The sequence below is a fragment of the Athene noctua genome, chromosome Z (assembly GCF_965140245.1).
Source record: "Athene noctua chromosome Z, bAthNoc1.hap1.1, whole genome shotgun sequence".
In the NCBI taxonomy this organism is placed as follows: Eukaryota; Metazoa; Chordata; class Aves; order Strigiformes; family Strigidae; genus Athene; species Athene noctua.
The window spans coordinates 47,206,628-47,229,242 of record NC_134077.1 but is presented as its reverse complement, the minus strand read 5'-3'; the positions used below and the strand labels follow the sequence as shown (position 1 = coordinate 47,229,242).

Genomic DNA, 22,615 nt, shown 5'->3' with positions numbered 1-22,615 from the left:
AATATAAATATTTGATTCCAAATTCAGCTTAGTCTTCTCAGTTTGTTTTTCACAAATAAATAAGGCAAGCTGGAGAGAACATGTACCAAGATTTTTGATAAAGAAATAGGAATAATTTGCAAGTTTAACATCCATTCAAAAGAGAATATTATTACCGTGCCCCACAAAGTCACACTTCTAAAGACAAAATATTTAAAAACTCTTTTCTTTCTAAGCCTTTCAAGAAGGAATAGATTTGAATAGACTGAAGACATTCACAAGAAAACCCACAGCTAAATGCACACAAATGTACTGCCTTATTAACCACAATCATCATACTTTGCCTTATACTTTAGTATGTGATATTTACTAAGAATTTTATTACATCAGGAATCAAAAAAGCTTTTGTTCACTACTTTATGTAACAGACTAGATAATTGTTACATTCTCCTGTTCTTGAACCTTACTTATGAAATTAAATTGCAGATTACTACAATTACTTGTTAATTTCTAGCCTTCTTGAGACTTTTTTCATTACAACCTAGATTTTTAGTGACTGTTCAATAAAACCAGTATAAACCCTACACTTGGAACAATCCAATGCACACCTGAGGCATCCAATGCCTCAAAAGTGTGAGTAAGATAAATCTAAGCACTGAGGAGATGGTTCAGGTATTGCATTTAAATAAGCCACCACACTGCCCTGTTACCTTTTGTGTTATGTTTCCTTATAGAGGCATATGCCAGTGGCTCAGGGGAAGCTATTCATAGTTCGACTTTTTTTTCAGGCCTAGGATCAGAACTTAATATAGAAGAGCACTGTGGCCTTGCTGATTGTTACAGAAGAAAGTTTTCAGTTCACACAGCCTTTCAAAACAGGGCACTACAGTTATAAGTAACATGACAGACAAGAGCAGAGTTAGAAGACCACCTGAAGAAACCAGTTCGTGCATTATTATTTAGAACTGTCTTTGGCCAAGCCTAGAGAATAGATGAGAGGTGTAAGGATGCAACTGTGTGCTTACAAGTCTTCAATAAGCCCAGAGAATTCAGTGTTGGCTTACAACAGAGCAATTGCCACAAGTGGATTTATCCAGTAACAAACGTAGGCTTCTCCCTGAAGCTAAGAGCATTTTCTGAGTATCTTCCTTACATTCAAAAGTCTCAAAGAATGGGCTTCTAAGACTCTAAGAACAAGAACATGACTGAGTGGCAAGAGATCACAAACTCTGAAAAGCAATTTTTTAAGCAGGCTTCTCTGGAATCCCAGTCTTTCTTAACTTTCAGATCTACTTCAAACGCATTAATTTAGATTCCCCTTGTCTCATTTTCTATGGCCATTTTTTCTCTAAGTCATGCCAAAGGCACAGGAGAACATCATAGATACTTTATTCAAGGGGAAGTATTAGTGTTTTGCTATGCTAAGTTGTATGTCAACCCACACAAAGCGCTTGTCAAGTTCGATTTTTTACTACTGCTCCTACCTGCTGCCTTCTGTGCTTCAGAAAGCAAGCCAACAAGCCTTGATTTCTGCACTGAGCGTGGGATTTTTGAAAGCTACCTAATTCTTAATAAGGATGATGCTGCAGTGATACCACACTTAAGGTCTGATACAGAGACATTAAACAAAAGTGGCATCTTTATGCAAGCTATTGTTACAGAATTGCTCATGCTACAGAGCAAAAGCAAGGTATTTCTTGTGACTTTAAGTGACAGTGGCCAGAGGGTTAATAACAACCAATTCATTCAGAAGAAAAACTAAACAGTTGAGATTAAGGGGAACAGTATTGTTTGAAATCAGATGCATAAAGACACCATTACTGATTGAAGTTACAGTGAAGGACTACCTGAGGAAGGTAAACAACTATTACAGAAGTGCACTGTTTAATTTTAAAGTACAATGCCAAAGTAAATTCCTGTAGATTCTTTTCTCCCTGTGGTACATCCAAGTAACGCACTTGATCCTCTCCTTCCTTTTCTACGATCCCTATTTCTAGAGCTGGAAGCAACAATGAGAAAAAACTCATTTTGATTCTGAATACCATCACCTTGATGCAGGAGCATAAGATACTGTTTTATACCAGTTTATAACACTTACATGAAGAAGCTCCTTCAGTTGCCTCCCACTGCAGAAAACAGGTGCTATTGTGAAGCAAGTATCAAATTGGAGGGGAGACCAAGTGAGGCTCTTCTCAATTATGTTTGAGCACACTGGATAGATATTCTGAAAAAAGCTTACCAGGTGCAGGAAATAGTGAGCAAACTACACTGCCTAGTAACACAGAACAGAAAAATAATAAGGCAACCTCTATATTAGGTATCCTAAGATCTGTACCTGTTGTTTCCACAGTCAGAGTTGACCTAAGACCATGCAGCCACAAAAACATGAGGAAAGTAGGTTCCCCCTCTAACATACTCATCACCACTAATGTTCACAGCCTTCCTCAACGTTGGGCTTAGTGACTTCACACTGGCTGGCTGTTTCCAAGTCAAAACAAAACCAGAAGACAGTGGAAGGGAAGGTGACAATACTGGCTTTGAGTTAGCAAAAACTACATGATTTTAGATTGGCTTCAGCTCCAGCCCTCTGTTTTCCATCCACAGAGCTCATGTGAAGTTCCCAGTGAGGGAAAATTCCCATGCTAATGCTCTTACCGTTTTTTGTTGTGCTGTAGTTGCCCAGAAGAGGGAAATACCGCTAACCTACTTGACAGCATCATTAGGAGTAGATTATGCTGGTTTTAATGTTCTCACAGATGCTTAAACTACCAGTGGTACGAAGTGGTCTAAGGTCTGAAATGCTGTCCAGACCTGCATATGCTAGTGCTAGACAGAGCTATTACATAAAAAATGCCCACTGACCGACTTCTAACATTCCATGCATGCAATTCTGAGTGCACTAAATATATTAAAAGTAAATCAAATAGTTGAGGTGGAAAATGGAATCAAGATTATGAAACGGAGAAGAAAAGGTGATAGTTCCTTACTTTTGCTTCCCATTCCATTCCAGCAACGGAAATGCCCAGCAATATAACCACTGTGATAGCTCCTATGATTCTGATATCATTCATTTCATCAACCATCAACGTTCCATTTTCCTAACAAAACAAACAAACAAAAAAGTCATACACTTTTATCAGCTGTTTCTTCTCTATTGAAGAATAGCATTTTATTGATTATAATTTATTAATAGAGTTGAACCTCTATAGCACAGATTTACTCATATCCTGAATTCCATGTATGGACACAAGTAATTTGGTTTTTGCCTTGTTTTACATCACTGAGTCTTCTAAATGGAAATGATCATTTCTATTCATAGCTCATCCCCAGAAAGAATGGCCTGTCTTCAACTGCCAGAGAATTAGATTAACTAGCAAAGCAACTGCTACCATCTTGCACCTATACATGTATTTTACTTCTTGTTTACTATTACTATTGATGCTTTCAGTGTTTTCCAAACTTTTTCCCATCTACAAAAAGTATGGTTGAGTTCTTTTCAGTATTACACAAAGAATACTTGGTTGTACTTAAGGGATTGTTTTTAATAAGCAGAACTCCTTTGAAAATTAGATTAATATAAATGACCATCACTTAGAAGAAACAGTTCACCAATAAGAATCTCAGCATTAACAACTTATGATTCTGCATCATGTATATGTACTGCTACTCTTCTCAACAGCTAGCTTGGACCTTACCAAAAATTACATAATTTATTTTCACAGGGAGAAATTTGACACCAGTAGTAACCTTGTACCTCATTCCATGTCTTTGAACTGGAAGGGCAGCCCCCAGTATCAGTACAGGCTGGGGGATGAAGGGATTGAGAGCAGCCCTGCAGAGGAGGACTTGGGGTTACTGGTGGATGAAAGGCTGGACATGGTCAGCAATGTGTGCTTGCAGCCCAGAAAGCCAACCATATTCTGGGCTGCGTAACAAGAAGCATTGTCAGCAGGTCAAGGGAGGTGATTCTCCCCCTCTGCTCTGGTGAAAGCCCACCTGGAGTACTGTGTCCAGCTCTGGAGTCCTCAGTACAGGAAAGACATAGACCTGGTTGGAACAGGTCCAGAGGCAGAGGAGGGCTACAAAAATGATCAGAGGGATGGACCACCTCTCCTGTGAGGAAAGGCTGAAAGAGTTGAGGCTGATCAACCTGGAGAAGAGAAGGCTCTGGAGAGACCTTGCTGTGGCCTTTCAATATTTATAGGGCACTTGTAAGATGGGGACAGACTTTTTAACAGGGCCTGTAGTGACAGGACAAGGGGTAACAGTTTTGAACTAAAAGAGGGTAGATTCAGACTAGATACAATGAAGACCATTTTTTTACCATGAGGGTGGTAAACACTGGAAAAGATTGCCCCAAGGAGGCTGTAGATGCCTCATCCCTGGAAACATTCTAAGTTGTTGGACAGGGCTTTGAGCAACCTCATCGAGTTGAAGATGTCCTTGCACACTGAGTGGCAGTTGGACTACATAACCTTTATAAAGGTCCATTCCAATCCAAATCATTCTGTGATTCTATGATTAGATCACAGATCAAACCTGAATAAAGAACAGTGTAATCAATATAACCACTACCATCCATATACCTTGAGCAGCTCAACAACTGTCTCTGCAAAGCCAACAACATACATTGCTACTGCAACAGCATTGGCAAAGGCAAAAATCAGACCTATGGCGCCCCCAAACTCTGGCCCCAGACTTCTGGAAATTAAGTAATATGCTCCTCCTGAAAGAAAATAAAGTAGAAAAGACAGAAAAACACTACATGAAGGAGTCTAAGAATATACAGTCATCAGCAATTTACAGTTTACATGGACAAGATGATATTTATTCCTGCACCTTCCCTGATGTATTAGAAAACAGCCAAAATTCTGTATTTTAGGGACAGGCATGGAATTTTCAGGAATATATTTCAATTTTTAAGAAGAGACACCAGTTGAAAATATCACCTGATTCATGTACCACATCATATTATTCAGCTATGCAACCAATTCTGTGGTTAAAAAACAAATTGTAGAACACGAGCAGTAGTATTACTGGGGGTTTTATTTCAAACTACTCAAAAAATTTGTGCATAGATCATAGTAAGATTTTCATAGGAATAACTCCGATTTTATTCCACAGTTCTTCCCCTTCAGCTTTTCTAATGAAGTATTATTTATAAAATTATTCTTAAAACAGAAAAAGGCTCTCGTAAGAACAAGCAAATCCAGTACACATAATGCAATTTAAAAAAAAAGAAAGGGCATTTAGAAACTAAGCTTGACATAATGCTAAGATTCATCACTGATCCTTCCAGTTGAGTCTGTTTAATTTGTGATAGTGAGGTTTTTAGCTTAATTCTTAAATCAAGAGAATTTTGTAATCCTTTATTTTAATTACACCACATTTTCTACTAGTAGCAGTCTTATAATATCATGAAGCAATTAAGAGTATGTCAAAGGCATCAACCACTAAAAAAATAATTTGTAGGAATTGCTGACAACAGCATACAAACTGTGAAAGAGAATGAAAACCATCACCCTCAGGGAAGTTGGAGATAATCAAAAGTTTGGAGAATTTATTTTTGTATATTAAATAGAACAAGAATATGACCATTTGTATGCTCTTATATAGATATAGCTTATCCTTTTACAGGATGCATTTTTTCATTAACAAGTTTTTTATTTCAGGACATGAACACATGCAAGAACACATGTACACACTTAATCAACCAGTGCAGATGCAGGAGAATATTAAAATCCTATTCATTCCTGGGTATGTATCTCTAAAAATGTTTGTATTCCAAAACTTAAGAATAGATAATATTTCTTTCAGAGTGGAAAAGCAAGCCACTAGTAAAATCAAATTAGTGGGCTAATTATTGACTTTCCATTAAATAAATGATTGCTTAGTCAAATACAGAACATAAGGAAGTCTCTGCTCCTCCAAAAAATAACTCTTCCCTCCATTTCATCCATACTGTTTTTTCCCTAATGCTAAAATAAAGGAAAATAAATTAGAGGTTCCAGCCTTAAAGTGTACACTTCAGAGTGATGAAAGGTTTAAAAGCTTTATCAAAGTAGGTTTACCTCCTCTTACAAACCCATTTGTGGCTATTGCTGAAGTAGACAGGCCTGTAATAGTTGTCACAACAGTGGCCATTCCAATAACCAACACAGATAGACCTTTTGGAAAAAGAGGGGAGAAAAGGTGTAAGTGTAGCACTATTAAAATGAAAAAATCTACAACTTAACTTTGTTCAAAGAACTAAGCCTTGCAAATACAACACAGATACACAAAAAGGTTTCTTCACTCCCCTTTTGTACAGAGAAGTTTCCAGGATACAAACAAAAGTGGGTAAATGTTCTCTTTAATCAGCAGGGTAAAAGCTGTATCCTAGAGCTTCAAGGAAACATTTGCCTTTTGCAGATTTTCTGCAGTCCAGTACTTGGTTAACCCTCTGAAGAAAAAATTTTTTATACTACACAGTCTATATGTAGATTTTAAGAGCCAGAGATCAAAAGTTTACCTCTACAGTTGAATGAAGACTTACAAATATTAATTTTAAATTACATATCTTATAGCTATATGAAAAAGTCTAAGTAACTTCATACTGTTAAAGTTTTGAGAAGGGTAAGTTACCTTAAAAACCTGTCAATATTAAGTAATTTTCTACCCCCAATTAAAATGCAAGCTCAGAATCACACTTCCTTTGGATCACATTTGAAAGTCACTAAAATAAAATTACAGCATTAGTACACATACCTATCCCAGCTTGTCCTACAATCCATGATAGTCTGATGAAGAGCATTACACCCCAAATATTTAACATACATCGTACCTAAGATAAAAAAAATTTTACACAGGTTAGGTCTTACATCTGCAGTCATTTCCACTAATTCTTCACTTCAGTTTTTAATGTCAAAATTATCTTGCAGGCTTTCCTCACCACTTTTGAAATTATTTCACAAGAAGAGATTTTTTTCATTAGGTAAGTCTAGGTTTGATTTAAAGCAACAAAAGGGAACATAAATATGATTTAAAAGTTACTATCTAGAACATAGATAAAGTTACAGTACTTCAGTATCTAACACCCGTAGTATGTTTTGACCAAACAATAAAAACAAGTTTGGCCCTAACCTTTAGGATCCAAAATTCATACTACAGAATACATGACTAAAAATAAGATTGTAAGGTCTACAGTGATTGTGAGGTCTACAACTCCCATTCAGATCTCCCCAAAGAAAGGTACTAAAGCAATACTCTACTAAATAATTTTTTTTTTTAAAACAACCGCCCCCTCAACTTCCCAGTCCTGTAACTTTTGTATCTTACAGGCTTCACGCTAACAGGACAAGAGTGTGTGTATGTGTTTATTTTTTTATCCTTGTATTTGAAACTCTTAGCCTCAGTAAAACAGTTTGCAATGTATAGAATTTAGACAGAAGACTAACAGAAGGTCTTAGGTCTCTCTCTTATCCAAAAAGTAAGATACCAATCCTACAAAAAGTTTAGCTGGTCATTAGTACTAGAAGGGAGACAAGGACCTCTCCAAAATTGAAAGTCTTTTGCAAAATGTAAATCACCTGAGCTGGAAATATTCACCCAGGTGGCTTATGCCTACTAGGAAATACTAACTGCAACTTTCACCACTGGAAAGGAGGAGATCATGCTTCTTGAAGCTTTATTAAATAACTTTGGAAGAAAATGGTCAGCAACATTTATCTTGTAACTCTTTAATACTCAGAACTGCTGCTTAGAGAAATAGTCCAATATTGAATATGGGTTTGGAGAAATTAAAAGTCAGCTTCATGACCTAAAATGAAAAACTCTTGTCCTTGGTTGAGGTATATCAACAGAAGTCCATAATACCTGCTACCACAGGTACTCTCCTTCTCCCAAGGTAAACAATATGGCTAATTCAAGACTTAAGAAAGTTGCTACACAGAGTGGAAGCTTTCTGAACACTAAAGGTAGGTATACTGAATGCTCAAGTTCAGCATGTTTTAACCAGCTATTGTATTTGCAGCCTCCACTATAAATTCTTTTAGCTTTGAAGAGTGCATATTAATCATGGCTTCTCTTTGCTAAAATATTAAAAATAAATGAGTATGTGCTTATAATAAAATTCCCCATGTCACCCTTAATTTTTCACTATGCCAAATGAGGACAGACTCATTTTTTTCCCACCATGACTATATTGTATTTAGTGCTAAGACTTCCACAGCTTAGGAGAAGACGACTTTCATAACAGGTTCCATACAATTTAAATACCTAATCCTGGTCAAGTTTTGCCATATACAGGTAGGTACTCTCCTCTAAAAATAAATAAATAAAACTCAAGTTTCCTAGCACTTCAGTCCAAAACTTTACAGATCCATAGGGAAAACACATTAAGTGTATTCTCTCCATTTTCATTTGTCTTTGTCACTTAAGATTCACATGTAGTTTTTCTATTACATATAAATACTTACATAATCTTTTTTCTTCTTGGAAAGTACGCAACTTCAAAGCTAAGACAGCATGATCCCCTCAAAACTTGAAATCCTGAAGTATTGACTTCCTTAAAAATCAGTACCAATAAAAGCAACCCTTCCTAAAATTTTTCACACCTCATATAATCTTTTCTTTACACAGTGCTATCACAATTCCTCACAAAAAAGGTTATTAGAAAGATCATGTCTGTAAGAAACTGAAGTATAATACATCAAACTTACCAATACACCTTTTATCCAGCCAAATTTCACCACCCCTTTGCTATCAGGTGTGTAAGTGGCAGCTGCTTCCCCAGCTGGTGTGCCTTCCTCACCATTTGCATAGCCATCTTCAAAGGGCTCCTTGGAAAAAAAAGGTGTATCTTTTTTTTTAATGTGATTAACAGAGTAGAGGGCATTTGATACTCACGTTGTAAAAAAACCCAACATCTACTTGTGCAAACATAAAAATGAAAGAATGTCACGGCGGAAGTTTTTTCCTTTCTGTTCCTTGCATGAGGCACATCTCAGATTTCAAGGAATATAAAATATACACAGACAACTTAGGTATTCTGCTTCAGTTAGAGCAAACTGTTAGCAGTCAGAGTAATAAATAATAGACAAACATCTGGTCTTTTAGAAAAAGAGCTACAATATTTCAAATGCAGTGACTTCTACATCACCAAAGTTTTACTCCTTAACCTGTAAAAAGCATATACTGTTCTACCACAAGTCACTGGTCTTAGCTATAGCATTTCCTGTAGTTTAGGCTTAGTTGTCATTTGATCGATTTTTCAGGAAATAAATTATTCACTTCCCTGCAAACTATTCTCCTATTCATTGTAAAGTGATGCTTCTAGAAAAGGGGGTGGGAGAGAAGCATTTCAGGGAGAAGGAGGGAAAGGAAGTCTCTTCCCTGTTTAGAAGGGAAGGATGACAAATGCAGGAAACATTAGTCCCATGGATAAAGACCAACTTGTGTCTTTTCTTTACAATTCAACTGTCAGCCTTACAATGCAGAAATCTTAACTGTTTGATATATATTAAAAATGTGTCTTCATACACATACTTGTTCTATGCTTGCTTTTCAAGAGGTAGCTTTGTTTTGCCAAGCCAGGCAAACACCTAAACATTTAAACACAAGTATTTCCCTACATTTGCTGTAAGAAATCTGCCAGAAGCACTCTAAGCAAAGTATGTTAGTTATCCAAGGCAACAAGTACAAAGAATGAATATACTAGAAAGACCCTGAACACCACATCATTCAGAGAATAACTATTCAACAAATCAGTTCAAGCAGTATTTGAGAAGATGCCTGCATCCCAGAGGGCTTAGAAAACATTTAAGCAAATAGAGGTTCAATTCCAATGAGGTAAAGAGCAAAACTCCCACTCACTAAATAAGACATAAAATAGAGAGGTCCAAAATGACACTTTCAAGAAGTATGTTCCATGCTGAAGTGTGAAATGCTAGGGGGGTGAGTTTACCTTTAGGCTTCCCTCCAGGGTGGTGCCGGCCTTGCAGACAGAGCCATTGGGTAAATGAGCCCCGGGTGTCTGCATTAAGGAAACAAGGGTCAGGTGTCCCACTGAGGGATAAAAGCTGGGACCACTTGCAGGAGGGGCAGTGTCTGTCTGTGAGGTGGATGCACTTTGCAGAGTTTGCTGTTGGGGAAGGACCTCCTGCCTCCCTGGGACTGGGCTCCAGTCAGGTCTGGCTTTTGTAAATGCGGGCTGTGTAGAGATTCAGTGTGTGGCTTCCTTGGTCTTATGTATTTGGTTTGTTGACTCAGTTGTCTCCTGTCCCTTCTATGGGAGATTGTATTTCACCATTTATTCCACCCATTGTTGGTCATGTGGTGTCATTGTTGGGGTCAGTGGGATTGATGCAGATTATGCATAATCTGACTGATTTGTTTGTACCCCCAACGCTCACCCATGTACTGACCCTTTTGTATCAAATACAGTTTGGTTATTGGTTCATCTTTATGCTAGGCCTAATAATTGGCAAAACAAAGTGACAAAGTAAGAAAGTTTAATGTGAGATACTTTAATAAATTCCTCTACATGACACCACTGGCACAGAGTCCAGAGAAAATATTTCTAGAACTGTAACTTATGAAGGGTGCCATACATATCCCCCTTTCAATCAGTGGTAAACACACAAACAGATTTAAAAAAAAATTAGATTATGTCAACTTCATCCAAAAGTCATTAGCACAGACTCATGTCAGTGCTTCCCTCACTAACTCTGCATTATGAAATTCTCATAAAAACAGGAGTACCTGCAACACATCTGGAGATTCTGTATGGCATAAGCTTTCCACCTGTAGGCAGAATCCTGATCAGTTTGCAGATCATCACCTTTAAACAGACAGCTTTCTTAGTTTTCTTGTCTCCAGAAGGGATAAAAAAAAGATAGATGTCTAGGTATTATACACATTTTTTATACATACATGTGTGTATATATGTATATAATGTGTTATATACATTAAACAGAGAACCAAAAGGAACATCACTGGGAATTACCCAATTTGCTGAACTGCAGCTCTTCTGGATAGAAGAGAACTAACTGTAACTTCTTGGGAGATTTGCACAGCCTTTGACCAGATCAATCTATTCCTTTGCTGATTATTTGTATTGAGGCATGCAAATGTAAACCAAATCAAGCAAGATGTGTGATCCATTTAGAATGGTAAGATGAACACTGAGGACCAAAAAAGAGAATTACCATGCTGCTACATTTAACTTTTTACATAGAATTAGCTCTAGCATCTCTGTATCAAGCAGAGTAATATTAACTAGTTTTAATTTAATACATTCAGCTACAAGCCACCCATTTGCTGAGCCTATGCTGACCTGCCTAAACCAAAAGTGAGGAAATGGAAAGCCCTCTGATCAGGCTCCTCACCCAACTTGGACACACCTGAAGCTCACAAAATAAAAGAATGAGCCTAACTACTGCCCTGCTCCAACACCCTTGAGCACTTGTCCTTCAGATGACTTTCCTAGAAAAGCAGGCATAAACCTCAAAACTCATTCTAGGTATTAATGTCTCCCTCATGAGATTCTGTTTCCAGAAGTGCTTACCAGAAGTTTCTCCCCACTTCTCTACCACCCACCTTCAGAAGTGGGGAGAAAAAAAGAAACATTAAAACCAAGGATAGATTAATAAACATGTTCACAACCATGACAACAAAACCTCCAATAAAGTATGCAACTGTTGACTGTCTACTAGTATTCCTTCATATAAAATCCATTCTTATTTCTCATAGAAAACCATCACATTATACTTCAAACAAAATGAATTTTAAAATGCTGCATAAAGGGAGTCACATTTATATTATGTAAGCAGTTTTTATACTTTGGCCAAGAAAACTGCCAACATCTTCTGGTATTACAAAAAGGCATGTCATGGCTCCAATAAGAAACAATAACATTGTTCTTTGAAAACAGGGAGGACCAGGGAAGGGTTAGAAGAAATCTGTATCACTCCTGTGAGGAGTCCTAAATACTGAAACATTATATGAAACTAAAGTAGTTAATGCTGTTAATGATTCACAACGCTTTTTTTAAAAAAAACAAGCTAGAAGCTTTCATTTACTGCACATTGAGGTTTTAAGAGAAGGTGGAGAATATCCTAGTATCTAGTGTAAGAGACAATTATATACTTCAGCATATGATGATGGCTGGTCAGCTATTGGTAGAACCTGCATACACTGACAAGATGACCTCCACAGGTCACTTCCAACCTCAACCATCATGTGATAGCAATGTATTTTACTATAGTGCTCAAACAAGCCCATAGCTCAGCCTGTTGTATTCTGGGAAGGAGATAATGGCTCACAACTGGTATTTTGAGTTATCAGTTACCAGATCAGCTTCAAGATATGAACACTATGAACACAAGAAAGTTTTGTTCTGTATGTCGTCTCTCCACACTATGCAATATTCCTTAGGAAAATATTTTGAAGCACACACAAAATGTAATAACTGAAAGGTTACTGCTGGTTATCAGTGCTAGTGGGTGCCCAGTAAATCACCAGTGAGAACAGACATTACAGAGTGTGGGCACAAAAGAATTCCACTACACAAGGCTTCAAGTTCAGCCCTTCAATGTGAGATTAAGAAAGCTCCACTGTGGTCTCAGCTGTAAATAAAGCAGGCGTAGTATTTTTCATGCTTGTGCTCACGAGGAAACAATGCTTCTACTCAAGTCATATACTGAATGGAAAAAAAAACCACACTAGCACTATTTTAGAACAGCAATGCACGTACGATAAGATCTTTGTAAACAGTAAAAAGCATTAACATACTGGGGATTTGGAGGAGGTGTAACAAAAGGGGAAAGAAAAGAGAAAGTTTTAGCATTTCAGATCAGAAATGCTGTTATTATCACAACTTTTTATTCCAAATAGTGGTGTTCATCTAATCAGTCCAAAGAATACTCAGACTTATGATGTTCACTTGCACTGCGAAAGGAAAAATAAGATACATTTACCTGTTGACAATTCTATCATACATTTAGGCAAGAAACAGTTAAAATTCTGTTCCTACACAGAAATTTCCACTGCTGTATCTCAGTGCACTGAAAAGCACAGATAATCTACTATTTCATCTCCAGTACTGGATCACAACAATAAGTTATTTGTGCCAACTGCAAATAGCCTTCACATTTATTAGAAGTGGATTAGTAATGAGAAAAGACTTGTTAGTCAGAACAGATCTGAGATTTTTCACAGAGTTTGAAATACAATGGTGCATGGAGAAGTTTCTCATTGGTAGAAATTGCTATTTAGTTTTACTTAGAGTTCTTAACAGTGGTGTGTCAAGCAGCACATTTATTTGTGGCCAACTTATCTAGATCCCATCTTAAAGGCAACATCCTTAAACTGTGTTGAAATGTATGAAGTGGTACCACAATAAATGCACATTAATTCTTCTGCTCTTGCTTCTTTTCAAGTATCACAACATGGAAGACCCAAGTAAAGAACGGGACAACCAGCAAGTTCGTATCTCAGATGCCATGGCTCATCTTCAGGCAGACTGCTTTCTTTGCAGTCTGTCTGATTTGGTATGTCCCAAGTAGTAACTTCTTCAGCTAATCAATCCTTCTATTGCCATTACTCCTGTGCAAAGAGAGGAGGCCAAAGAAGCACTTGAGACCAGAGCCTTTAACTTCTCTTTTTCCATCCCTCAAATTTGACTATTTACGGGTTTAGCGCATGCCATACAAACACAAATTCCTTAGAAAGGATTCATAACACTAGTTGTTTCTTGTCTTAGTAGGATACAGTACTGAAGCTGGCTTCAAGAGCCAGTACTATCAAAAAAGTGTAAGAAAATCAAGAGCCTCACCTTTTTAAGCTCAAATTTATGAAAAGAAATATAAAAATGGCATTCCACTACATTTAGACTAGAGAATAGCTGCTTACATTTAAAACTGCTTTGTACTTACTAAGCTTACTAAGCTGTTTACTACATCTTACCATAAAAATTTCTTCTTTCCATCTCCCAAAGGATAACTTTATAGGCCTCACCATTTTTAAGAAATTCCTTTTTGTGTAAGGAAGCAGATGTTAAAATGTACTGATCCAGGTGTAGCATGCCAACTGTCTCAACAGTGGAAGAATCATTAACTTGTAGAGACTATACTCCTAAATAGCCCAACTCTAGAGCTGCACTCAGTTAAGACTATGGTTACTCAAGTACAAAACTTGACAGTATAGAGGATCTTCAGAGTTAACACAGCTCAGAACATACACAGAAGAAAAGCTTCTAAACATTACTTTTTGCTTTTCTAATTCAAACACACTTTAGCCTGCGTGCCTGAGAGAAATGAGAGATTACAGAACGTTATCGAACAGCAGCAGAATTTTTGCCCCAAAAGACGGTAACACTTTGCATGAATTTAAAGACTACAGATCTCTCCTTGGATGAGCAAGCCTTCCACTTTCTGGAATGAACTTTTGGATTCCTCCTTCCACCTCACCTAATGATCTGTATAAAAGGTTTAGAAAGTGCTAGACATATTGTATGCATAGAATAACTACAGAGAATAATCCTGCTGTCATAGGTGTTTATCTCTGATGCAACAGTGACGTCTTTTGCAGTTTGTACTGGTACAAATATATTTAAGTGTGATACTCTACTAATGAAAACCAAAATTAAACCTTAACTGTAGGGCACCAAAGTGTACCAAATACATCTATCTGTTCTGTTGCATCATGCTAATTCTTACATTCATACAGTCCCCAGTTTGTGCCTAAGGGTCTTTGATAAGATGCTTTTTATGTTTTAATGCTTTTATCTAACCAGTGGTGAAAGAACCAAGAGTTTCCTTTCCAAAATGGCTGAATGGTTTTAAGTATATTGCTGTCCAGTGACACAAGAGTCTTGGGATCAACACTATATCAAGAGAACTCTCAAATTTGATTGACTGACAGTACAAAGTATTCCAGTACTTTTCTTCTTGTATGTTTAAGTAAGTTCTCACCAGTCTCTGGCTTGATCTGGTGACACTGACTATTGTTTGCAACCGCTGATCAAAATGGCTGAGATACTATTGTTAACTTTGCTCTGTAGACTAACAACAAATCACAGTGAGTTTTTAATACTAAGTTTGAAAGACACCTCGACAGGTCTGACAGTTTTCAAGTGTTTTTTGTAAGGAAAATAAACAGCTCTAAAAGGGAGCAAGTATTGTAGGTAATTACTTTTAAAATCTCTTACTCTACATAACACTCTCTTAAAGAACAGTCAGTACTGGCATGGACAGTCTATTTTGTAGACTAGTAACACTAGCAATATTGCTGCTGACAAGCAACTACTTTCTTCTCTACAACTGATCAGTTTCAGAACTGCTAACCCTAAAGCTTTGTTAGATATCCTCATAGCTTTTATTTATGCCACAATGAATTTATCTAAGCCTCCTTCCCACTAAAACCCTAGAACTATACAGTAAATATCAATATCCAAACCTGACTGAAACAGTTACTTCTTAAGAAAAGTAATTTGCCCACTTAGACCTGTCAAGTGATGCAGAATAATCTTGTTAGACCTAGGAATTGGAAATTAACACAACTGAAACTCAATGCCTATGAGAGCAAAGCAATAAGGAAAAAACCTATATGCTGTCTACATCTCTGACTACCCTTGAAAGAACTCTTTTTCTGGACTATCCTAAATACTTGCAGAAAACTTATCACCTTGGAATGAAAATTATCTGAGATCTAAACAAACGCAGCACCAAATGTAAGAAAGTTAATCTGAAGATGAAGATTAATTCCACAGCATCTTCCTCTTAAACCAGTTCTGAAGGAGCTTATGCTGAAAGAAAATCTGCCCAGCTAGAGAGAAGTTACCGCTATTGTTTCAGGTTCTGGTCTTGAACTAGTCACTCAGTGACAAAATGTCATCCAAGATCGGTTTATTAAAAAAAACAAGCTCCTCCAAACAGGCACTCCCTCCTTCTTTTCTCCTCTACTTGTACTCTTCTGGCAAATTACAATGACTTTTCGTCTGACGTGGGCACTCCAGGGGTTCATAGTGCACTGCAGCAGTCTCCAAGGGGTGCACCATTGGGAGCATGGCAAGAAAACACTTTTTGTAATGTCAATAAAGTACAAAAGTGTTTCTGAAAGTGTTTATTTCATCTTTTTGCCATCCTTTACTTTTTATTTCATACGATACATAGTATTAGTACAGTGGTACAGGTATACAATTAATAAGTAAATAAGTAAATGTTTATTAGGGGTGCACGCTCAAAAATTTTTTTATTGATACAAGAGTGGAGTCAAAAGATTGTGGAGATCACTGGTGTATTGGATCGGGGAACTGACTCACAACATCCAATTCAAGACTTTGTAGTTGAGTGTGGGGAGTGTTTGCTTTCTGTAAACCAGATCAGTTCCCAGATCCAACTCAAAAATACAAACATCACCACAAGAAAGCAGAAAAGTTTAGACCTTTCAGCAGCAGTCCCCACTTGCGCTGTCAAACTGTAACTTAAGAGTGCTGTTATTTCCAGCTTCTCCAAAACAAAACAAAAACAAAGTAGTGAGAGCAATATTAGCAGTTTGAAGACAGTTCAAGGATTTCAGTAATCCATGGGTGTTTTGCACTAAAGACTTATCACAAAGATTATATAAGAGAGATTCAAGCACCAATCAATGTAAAATTACAAAATACACATGGTACTTATAAAATACAAACCCTGAAGGACTAATAACATTTACTGCTGCAAACAGAACAGTACATTAAATTTTTTCCCCTTGATAAAGATGGTGGTAATTAAATGGGGTATCAGGATAAGCAAAGTGAAGATTCTCCACAGAGACTGAAACACCGCTTTGCATGATGCTGAAGTCTCATCTGAGTACAGGTGCACTGACCTCATGTTTTTCAGAAGTGATGAGCGAGAACAGTTACAAATTGAACACTTCCAGGATGTCCAATAGCACAGAGACTAAAAAAGAGTGTATCTTGATTCTTTTAGTATGATGAAGTTCAGAAAGAAAATTTAATTTCTGCTTACAAATGCAAAGGAAAGCAAGAAGGAGAAGAAGCTATCCAAATTAAACTACACTGACTCAAGAACTAAGAGATCTACTGACTATAACCAAGAGTCAGCAAGGTAGTACAATAAAAACTATCTGCAAGAAGGTCTCAGCCTTCCAGCAGAGGGGGAAGGAAGGAGTTTTTAAAGACAGACCTTATATAACATGGTCAGATAACTTGATAGCCTAGAATGAATCAGTATCATCTTTTGGCCTTTTATGCATCTTCAGCTGAGCTCTGTTTTCTCTACAGGCTAAGCAGACACAAACTAAGAACTAGAAAAAAAAAAATTTAAGTGTTAGAGGTGTAGCAGACATTTAACATTTTTAAAAGAGAATACATCCTTTGCTAAAAAGCAGTGCCATATCCAGCCTTTTCACTGCGCTTACGTTAAACATTTTAACCTATCACGTAAGAGAAGAAACTGCAAAGTTACAAATCAAAGCCAGAAAGATAGTTTACAAAAATTATAGCCATCCATCTTGAGTAAAAACAAACAGAAACCCCTTCGTTATGCATCAAGACTATCAGTCATGTCTTCCTTCTTCCTTCCTACTTCTGTCTCCAAATTAAGAGGACAGGTGCATGGATTTCTGTGTGGGAAGATGCAAGGCACGCTTGTGGTTTTAAATGCCTTTGGGGTTTTTTTTTCATTTTGTCTGGGGGAGAAGAGGTGGTGTAAAAGTCTTCCTCTGAGATCAGTACCTTCTGGTCTGTCAAGGGAACCAAATAGTACTCTTAGTGAGTATTTAACAAACAGAACAAAGCTACCAGTAGAGGGCTTTGCTCAAGTAACAGCTACTTACCACAGCTGTAAAGGACTGCACAAAAGACTTAACAGAACCACTCAAGTGCTGTCTGAGTTCATTCTTTAAAAAAATAAGTTCCCCAATTAAGACAACGTTATACAGAAAAACTGCAAATTAATGCACAGCAGTGGAATACTAAAACACAGTCCAATTCTGAATACTTTAAACCATAAGGTCTATGACATTATAGTAATTTTTACATTGAGGAAGACATAAAGGGAGATGGAATGTCCTCTGTAGGGTAGAGCTTTACTTACACATGTAGCTGACCTAGGCAAAACACATTCCTAAACTGCAAGACAGAAAAACAATTACTAAGAAAAGCTAGGACACTTAATCTTCCTACTGTCTGAAGGTGGGGGATGCCTCAAGAGGGCGGGAGACACCACTGCAACAGAAACTTATGTATCATGGTATGCTGTTTTCCTTACACTTCTTTGTTAATATCCATCCTCTCACTTCTGCATCCTTCGAGACAAGTGCTCCTACAAAGCATCACTTTATCTACAAGATTAGCAACCAGAACAGCACCACCAAATTCCCTCTATCATCTCTCTAAAGCAGAGTAAGATTAATGCACACCAACCTGTTAAGCAACAGATTGATCACCTTGGCTATCTACAGCCAACGACATATGTAGACAAGACCCATCTCTTGAATTTAACAGGGCAGACCAACACCAGTAGTATGCAATTCATCCACTTCAGAGTACTGAGGCATCACCCAACTGCGTTTCCACATCCAGTTTCAAGCACAATCCCTTTCTTTTCTATAGGAAAGACACTGTTGGAATAACCACACGAAATCTGAGGGGGTTAGACACCTAACAGGACAGCACAACGAGCCCTTGTCAAAAGGTACCCTTTTGTACGTGTATGTGCATCTTCCTCCAACAGTGCTACTCTGTGAGAACAGAATCAGTAGAAAAATTAGACATATGAAGCTCGTAAACAAACCTAAGGAAAAAACTGTTCTATAATTGGCACTAGCATCAACATTACTGTAACACTGCCTCAAAACCTTTATCTTTTAAAAGGAAAAGATGATCACAAACTTCAACTGCAAGATGAAATTGCTACATTCAAAGCAATGAACCACACTATTGGTGAACACATTTTTGCCCGAGTCTAACAACGAAGTAACTGCCAACATTGATGCAATGGGTCAAGAAGCAGGAACACAACAATAGATCTTCATGTAGCGTGAATTTTATGTAATGGTACTAGAATGTTTATACCAGCTGCCCTGCTATGTCTTTGGCATATACTCTGTATAAATTTAGTATAAAAACCACAGCAAAAAAGCCATCTTAATTTTTCAAGATCACAAAAGTCAGTGAAATATCTAATGCATAGTATTATCCAACACTCGAGACTGTTACTGTTAGTCAGCAGGAACTGAAGTCACTTTGGGAATAGAGACAATAAACCCTCTGGAAACACAGTGAAAAAAAGCACTATAGCTTTGTGAACATCCTTTATATGAAAGTACAGCGCCATCATGATTTAAAAGTTATCAGCATTCTGTGGCCAGAAATCAAGTACATAATCACAGATGCAGTATATTTTATACTCCAGAGATTGGGAGAAATATAGGTATCCAACACACCCTTATTAAAAGCTTTTATGCATGACACACCCTTATTAAAAGCTTTTGTGCTCTCATCTTCCCAACTGTTTTGCTAAGTCTGAATCAAAAATAATTGCTGTTTTTCTTCATATAAGCCTAAATGCTTGCAAACATTAATTGCATTGGAAATAAAACATCCTGCAACAGAACAGCTGCAATACTATGTAGAATTTCAATTTAACTTCCAGAGTTTATACCATAACAGTTTTAAAAATACTTAAGTATAATATCACATATAACTGAAATTGCATAGTTCACCCTGACCCCTTTCTTCGGGGGGGGGGGGGGAGCAGCACAACAGACAGGACATGACTTTTAAAAAAAACCTTCACATAGGCACCTATTCACACTGAAGAACAAGTAAATGACATTTGAGGAATTAATAATTCCAGTTAATGCTCACAGTGAAACTGTTCTGATAATGAGCCTCTTAATTAGGAAGTCTACAGCCTCTGTATGCCACAACATGCCAAGAAAATTGCTTACTTATAGAAACTATAGTTCCAGATAGTTAGATTCCACATTGAAATGTCTTAATGGTGTCATAAAGAGCTTTCTTGACTGCTGAAATATAAACACAACAAAAACCTTTCTGCCAAGCTTAGCAATTCAAGTAACGTCCTGCTTACAGAACAGAGTATCTAACAACCTGGTCATCCCATTATGGGCCAGGAGTCAGAAACACGGGGTGCAAGAGGGAAAGAAAAAAATGTGTGTGGTTACCCATATATTACATGGTTTATTTATAGTGTATCTAACTCCAGGCATGAGACAATAATTGCCAAATTCCATTCCATACTAATTTAGAATCAGACTACAGAACATCATTTAACTCCATCAAGAGGGAACCTGAAAGGAAAGTAATTTGCTGTTATGGTTAGTAATTATTTTGATATCTAATCTTAGTTGTTGGAAGGAAGTATCTCTATAGCACACCAAACAATTATTTCTGTCAGAACAAATGAAGAGTTGGTTTCAAAAAAACCACATGCTTAAAGAATCACCACACCCCCCAAAGAACCCCACGGATCAGTGCAGATGCACTGAGCGCCCTAGTAATGCTGTGAAACAGGACAGACTCAAAAGAGCAAACGTTTCCTCATGGAACTTCACCTATAAGGAGCGAAAAGGGGGGATGACAAAAGTTCTGGAAACAGAGTATTCTTTACTTCATTAGTATGTGGCCCACGACTTCCTTTATCTCCCTAAACCAGCAGAAAAACCCACTAGAAACAGACGTCTTAGAGCACAGTCAAATATCAAGAAGCAATTTTCAGACTGCAAGAAAAGAGCATTGCAATAGTTCGATCTGGCTTTGTTTTAGTCATGACAGTTTAACCATGACCTAAAATATACATCAAATTAGTTCCAGGTTCAGCTAAAGCTTGCCTTTTAGTAAAGACAGCCTACAATGCAAGTAAGTTTTCACTCTAACTCGTTTCCAATAACATACTGACTAGTCCAAAATAGAAAAAGCTTGACATAAACTGCTTCGAAATTTTTGAAGCCTTGATCACGACGCCCTCACAGGCAGGGCTACTCAGCAGGTTGGGAAGGCTCCCGAAGGGGAAGGAGCAGGAACCCTGGCTGTGTCTGAGCAGCCGCCAGCATCACACCAGGAGGCGGCTCGGCTCGGCTCGGCCCGGCCCGGCTCTGCGTGTGCACGCGTTTCCCGCTGGTTAGGAGACAAACCTCTAATCGCCGTTAAAAGGGAACGTACCCTCCCTTCCCCCGCCCCCCCCCCCAGCATCTCTTCCAAACATTTTCATTTCCCTCTCCAGACTAGTATCTCTCGCAGATGCCAATTCCCTATCTGTTGAAGGCGACATAGACCAGAAGCGGATAAACCGCTGCGTTTGTAACGGACCCTCTCTCGGGTATAAAGAAAACATTTGCCTCGCTAACCTACAGCTGTAACCGCGGGGTCCACCACGGGGAGCAACTCCCAAAAATACAGGGGGGAAAAACCCCACTGCGTCATAAAGGGGAAAAAAAAAATAATAATAAAAAAGACACAGACGCAAGGCACCCGATGCATTTGCATTATCTACGCCTCCTCGAGGCTCAGGGAGCTTTTCGCGTTTTCCGCCCAGCGCCGCCGAGGGCCCCTCACCTTGTCCAGCTCATCGTGCAGCTCGGCCAGGCTGGGCCGGATCAGCTTCTCGCCCAGGTCGGCGGCCGTGTGGCGGTAGTGGTCGATGCGGGGCACGGCGTCCATCGTGTTGTGGCCGAAGGTGCGCAGGTAGTAGGTGTTGGTGTGGGTGTCGTAGTAGTAATGGTGGTGCCCGCCGGAGTGGAGGCTGCCCTCGCTCAGCACCGTGTCGCCGCCGTTCTGGAAGCTGACATTGGCGCCCTCCGAGCTGCCGCCGCCCGGCTCGCCGGGGCTCTCGTCGCTGGCCGACGGGTCCACGAAGTTCACGCGAAACCGGCCCTTCGCTTCCTCGGCGCCCTTGCCGGCCGCGCCGCCTTCCGCGCTCGCCCTGCGGGGCTCGGCGGCCGGGCGGCCGGCACCCTCGGCCACCAGGTCCACCTGGAAGCGGCTCTGGCTCGGCGTGGGACCCAGCGGTCTGCCCAGCACGCTGCCCGCCGCCGCATCCTTACCCTCCTCCGGGCGCCGCTCCTCGCCCGCGGCTCCCCGCGCTGCCGGGCCGGCCGGCGGCGGCGGCTGCTGCCGCTCCCCGCCCTCCATGCTGCCCCTCGCCGACCGAGCACTGCGCGCGGCAGCGGCCCCGGCGGCTCTGAGCGCCCCTCTCGGCGGCGGCTCCGCCGCTTTAAGCCGCCAACTAGCGCCCGCGGCTGCCGCGCGCCGCAGACAACGGCCGGCGCCGCGCCCCGCCCCGCGCCGCAGCGCCAGGTGATGATGCCGCCGGGGCGGCCGCCGTCCCCTGCCCCCCCCGCGCGCCCCCGCGCCGCGGCACCCGGCCCCGCCGCCGCCCCTCGCCCCGCACCGGCCGCCCCGCTCACCCCGCCCCCCCCTCGCCGTCCCCCACGCGCGCCCGCTACGCGGAGGCGCCGCCCGCCGCTCTGACAGCGCCGCGCGGGGCGAGCAGCGGCCGCGCCGGGCGAGCCCACCGGGGCTTCGGCGGCAGGGAGCGGCGCGGGGCCCGCGGCCGGCGTGACGCGACGGAGCCGGGAAGGAAACGGCCCCCGGCGCCCTCCGCCTCCCCGCCCTCCGCCGCCCCAC

At 39.8% G+C, this 22,615-nt stretch overlaps 1 protein-coding gene across 3 annotated transcripts in view; it reads right to left on the bottom strand.

Annotated features, from left to right (window-relative positions):
• Positions 1 to 22,311, bottom strand: part of SLC12A2 (solute carrier family 12 member 2) — a 56,370-nt gene extending 34,059 nt beyond the window's left edge. For all 3 annotated transcript variants that reach the window (XM_074933167.1, XM_074933170.1, XM_074933168.1), the window contains exons 1-6: positions 21,545 to 22,311; positions 8,679 to 8,798; positions 6,727 to 6,802; positions 6,051 to 6,146; positions 4,566 to 4,705; positions 2,967 to 3,077 (exon numbers count right to left, since the gene is read on the bottom strand). In XM_074933167.1, the coding sequence (XP_074789268.1) occupies positions 2,967 to 3,077; positions 4,566 to 4,705; positions 6,051 to 6,146; positions 6,727 to 6,802; positions 8,679 to 8,798; positions 21,545 to 22,120 (1,119 nt within the window). In that variant the 5' untranslated portion in view covers positions 22,121 to 22,311. The remainder of the gene's footprint in view (positions 1 to 2,966; positions 3,078 to 4,565; positions 4,706 to 6,050; positions 6,147 to 6,726; positions 6,803 to 8,678; positions 8,799 to 21,544) is intronic.
• Positions 22,312 to 22,615: the final 304 nt, after the last annotated feature.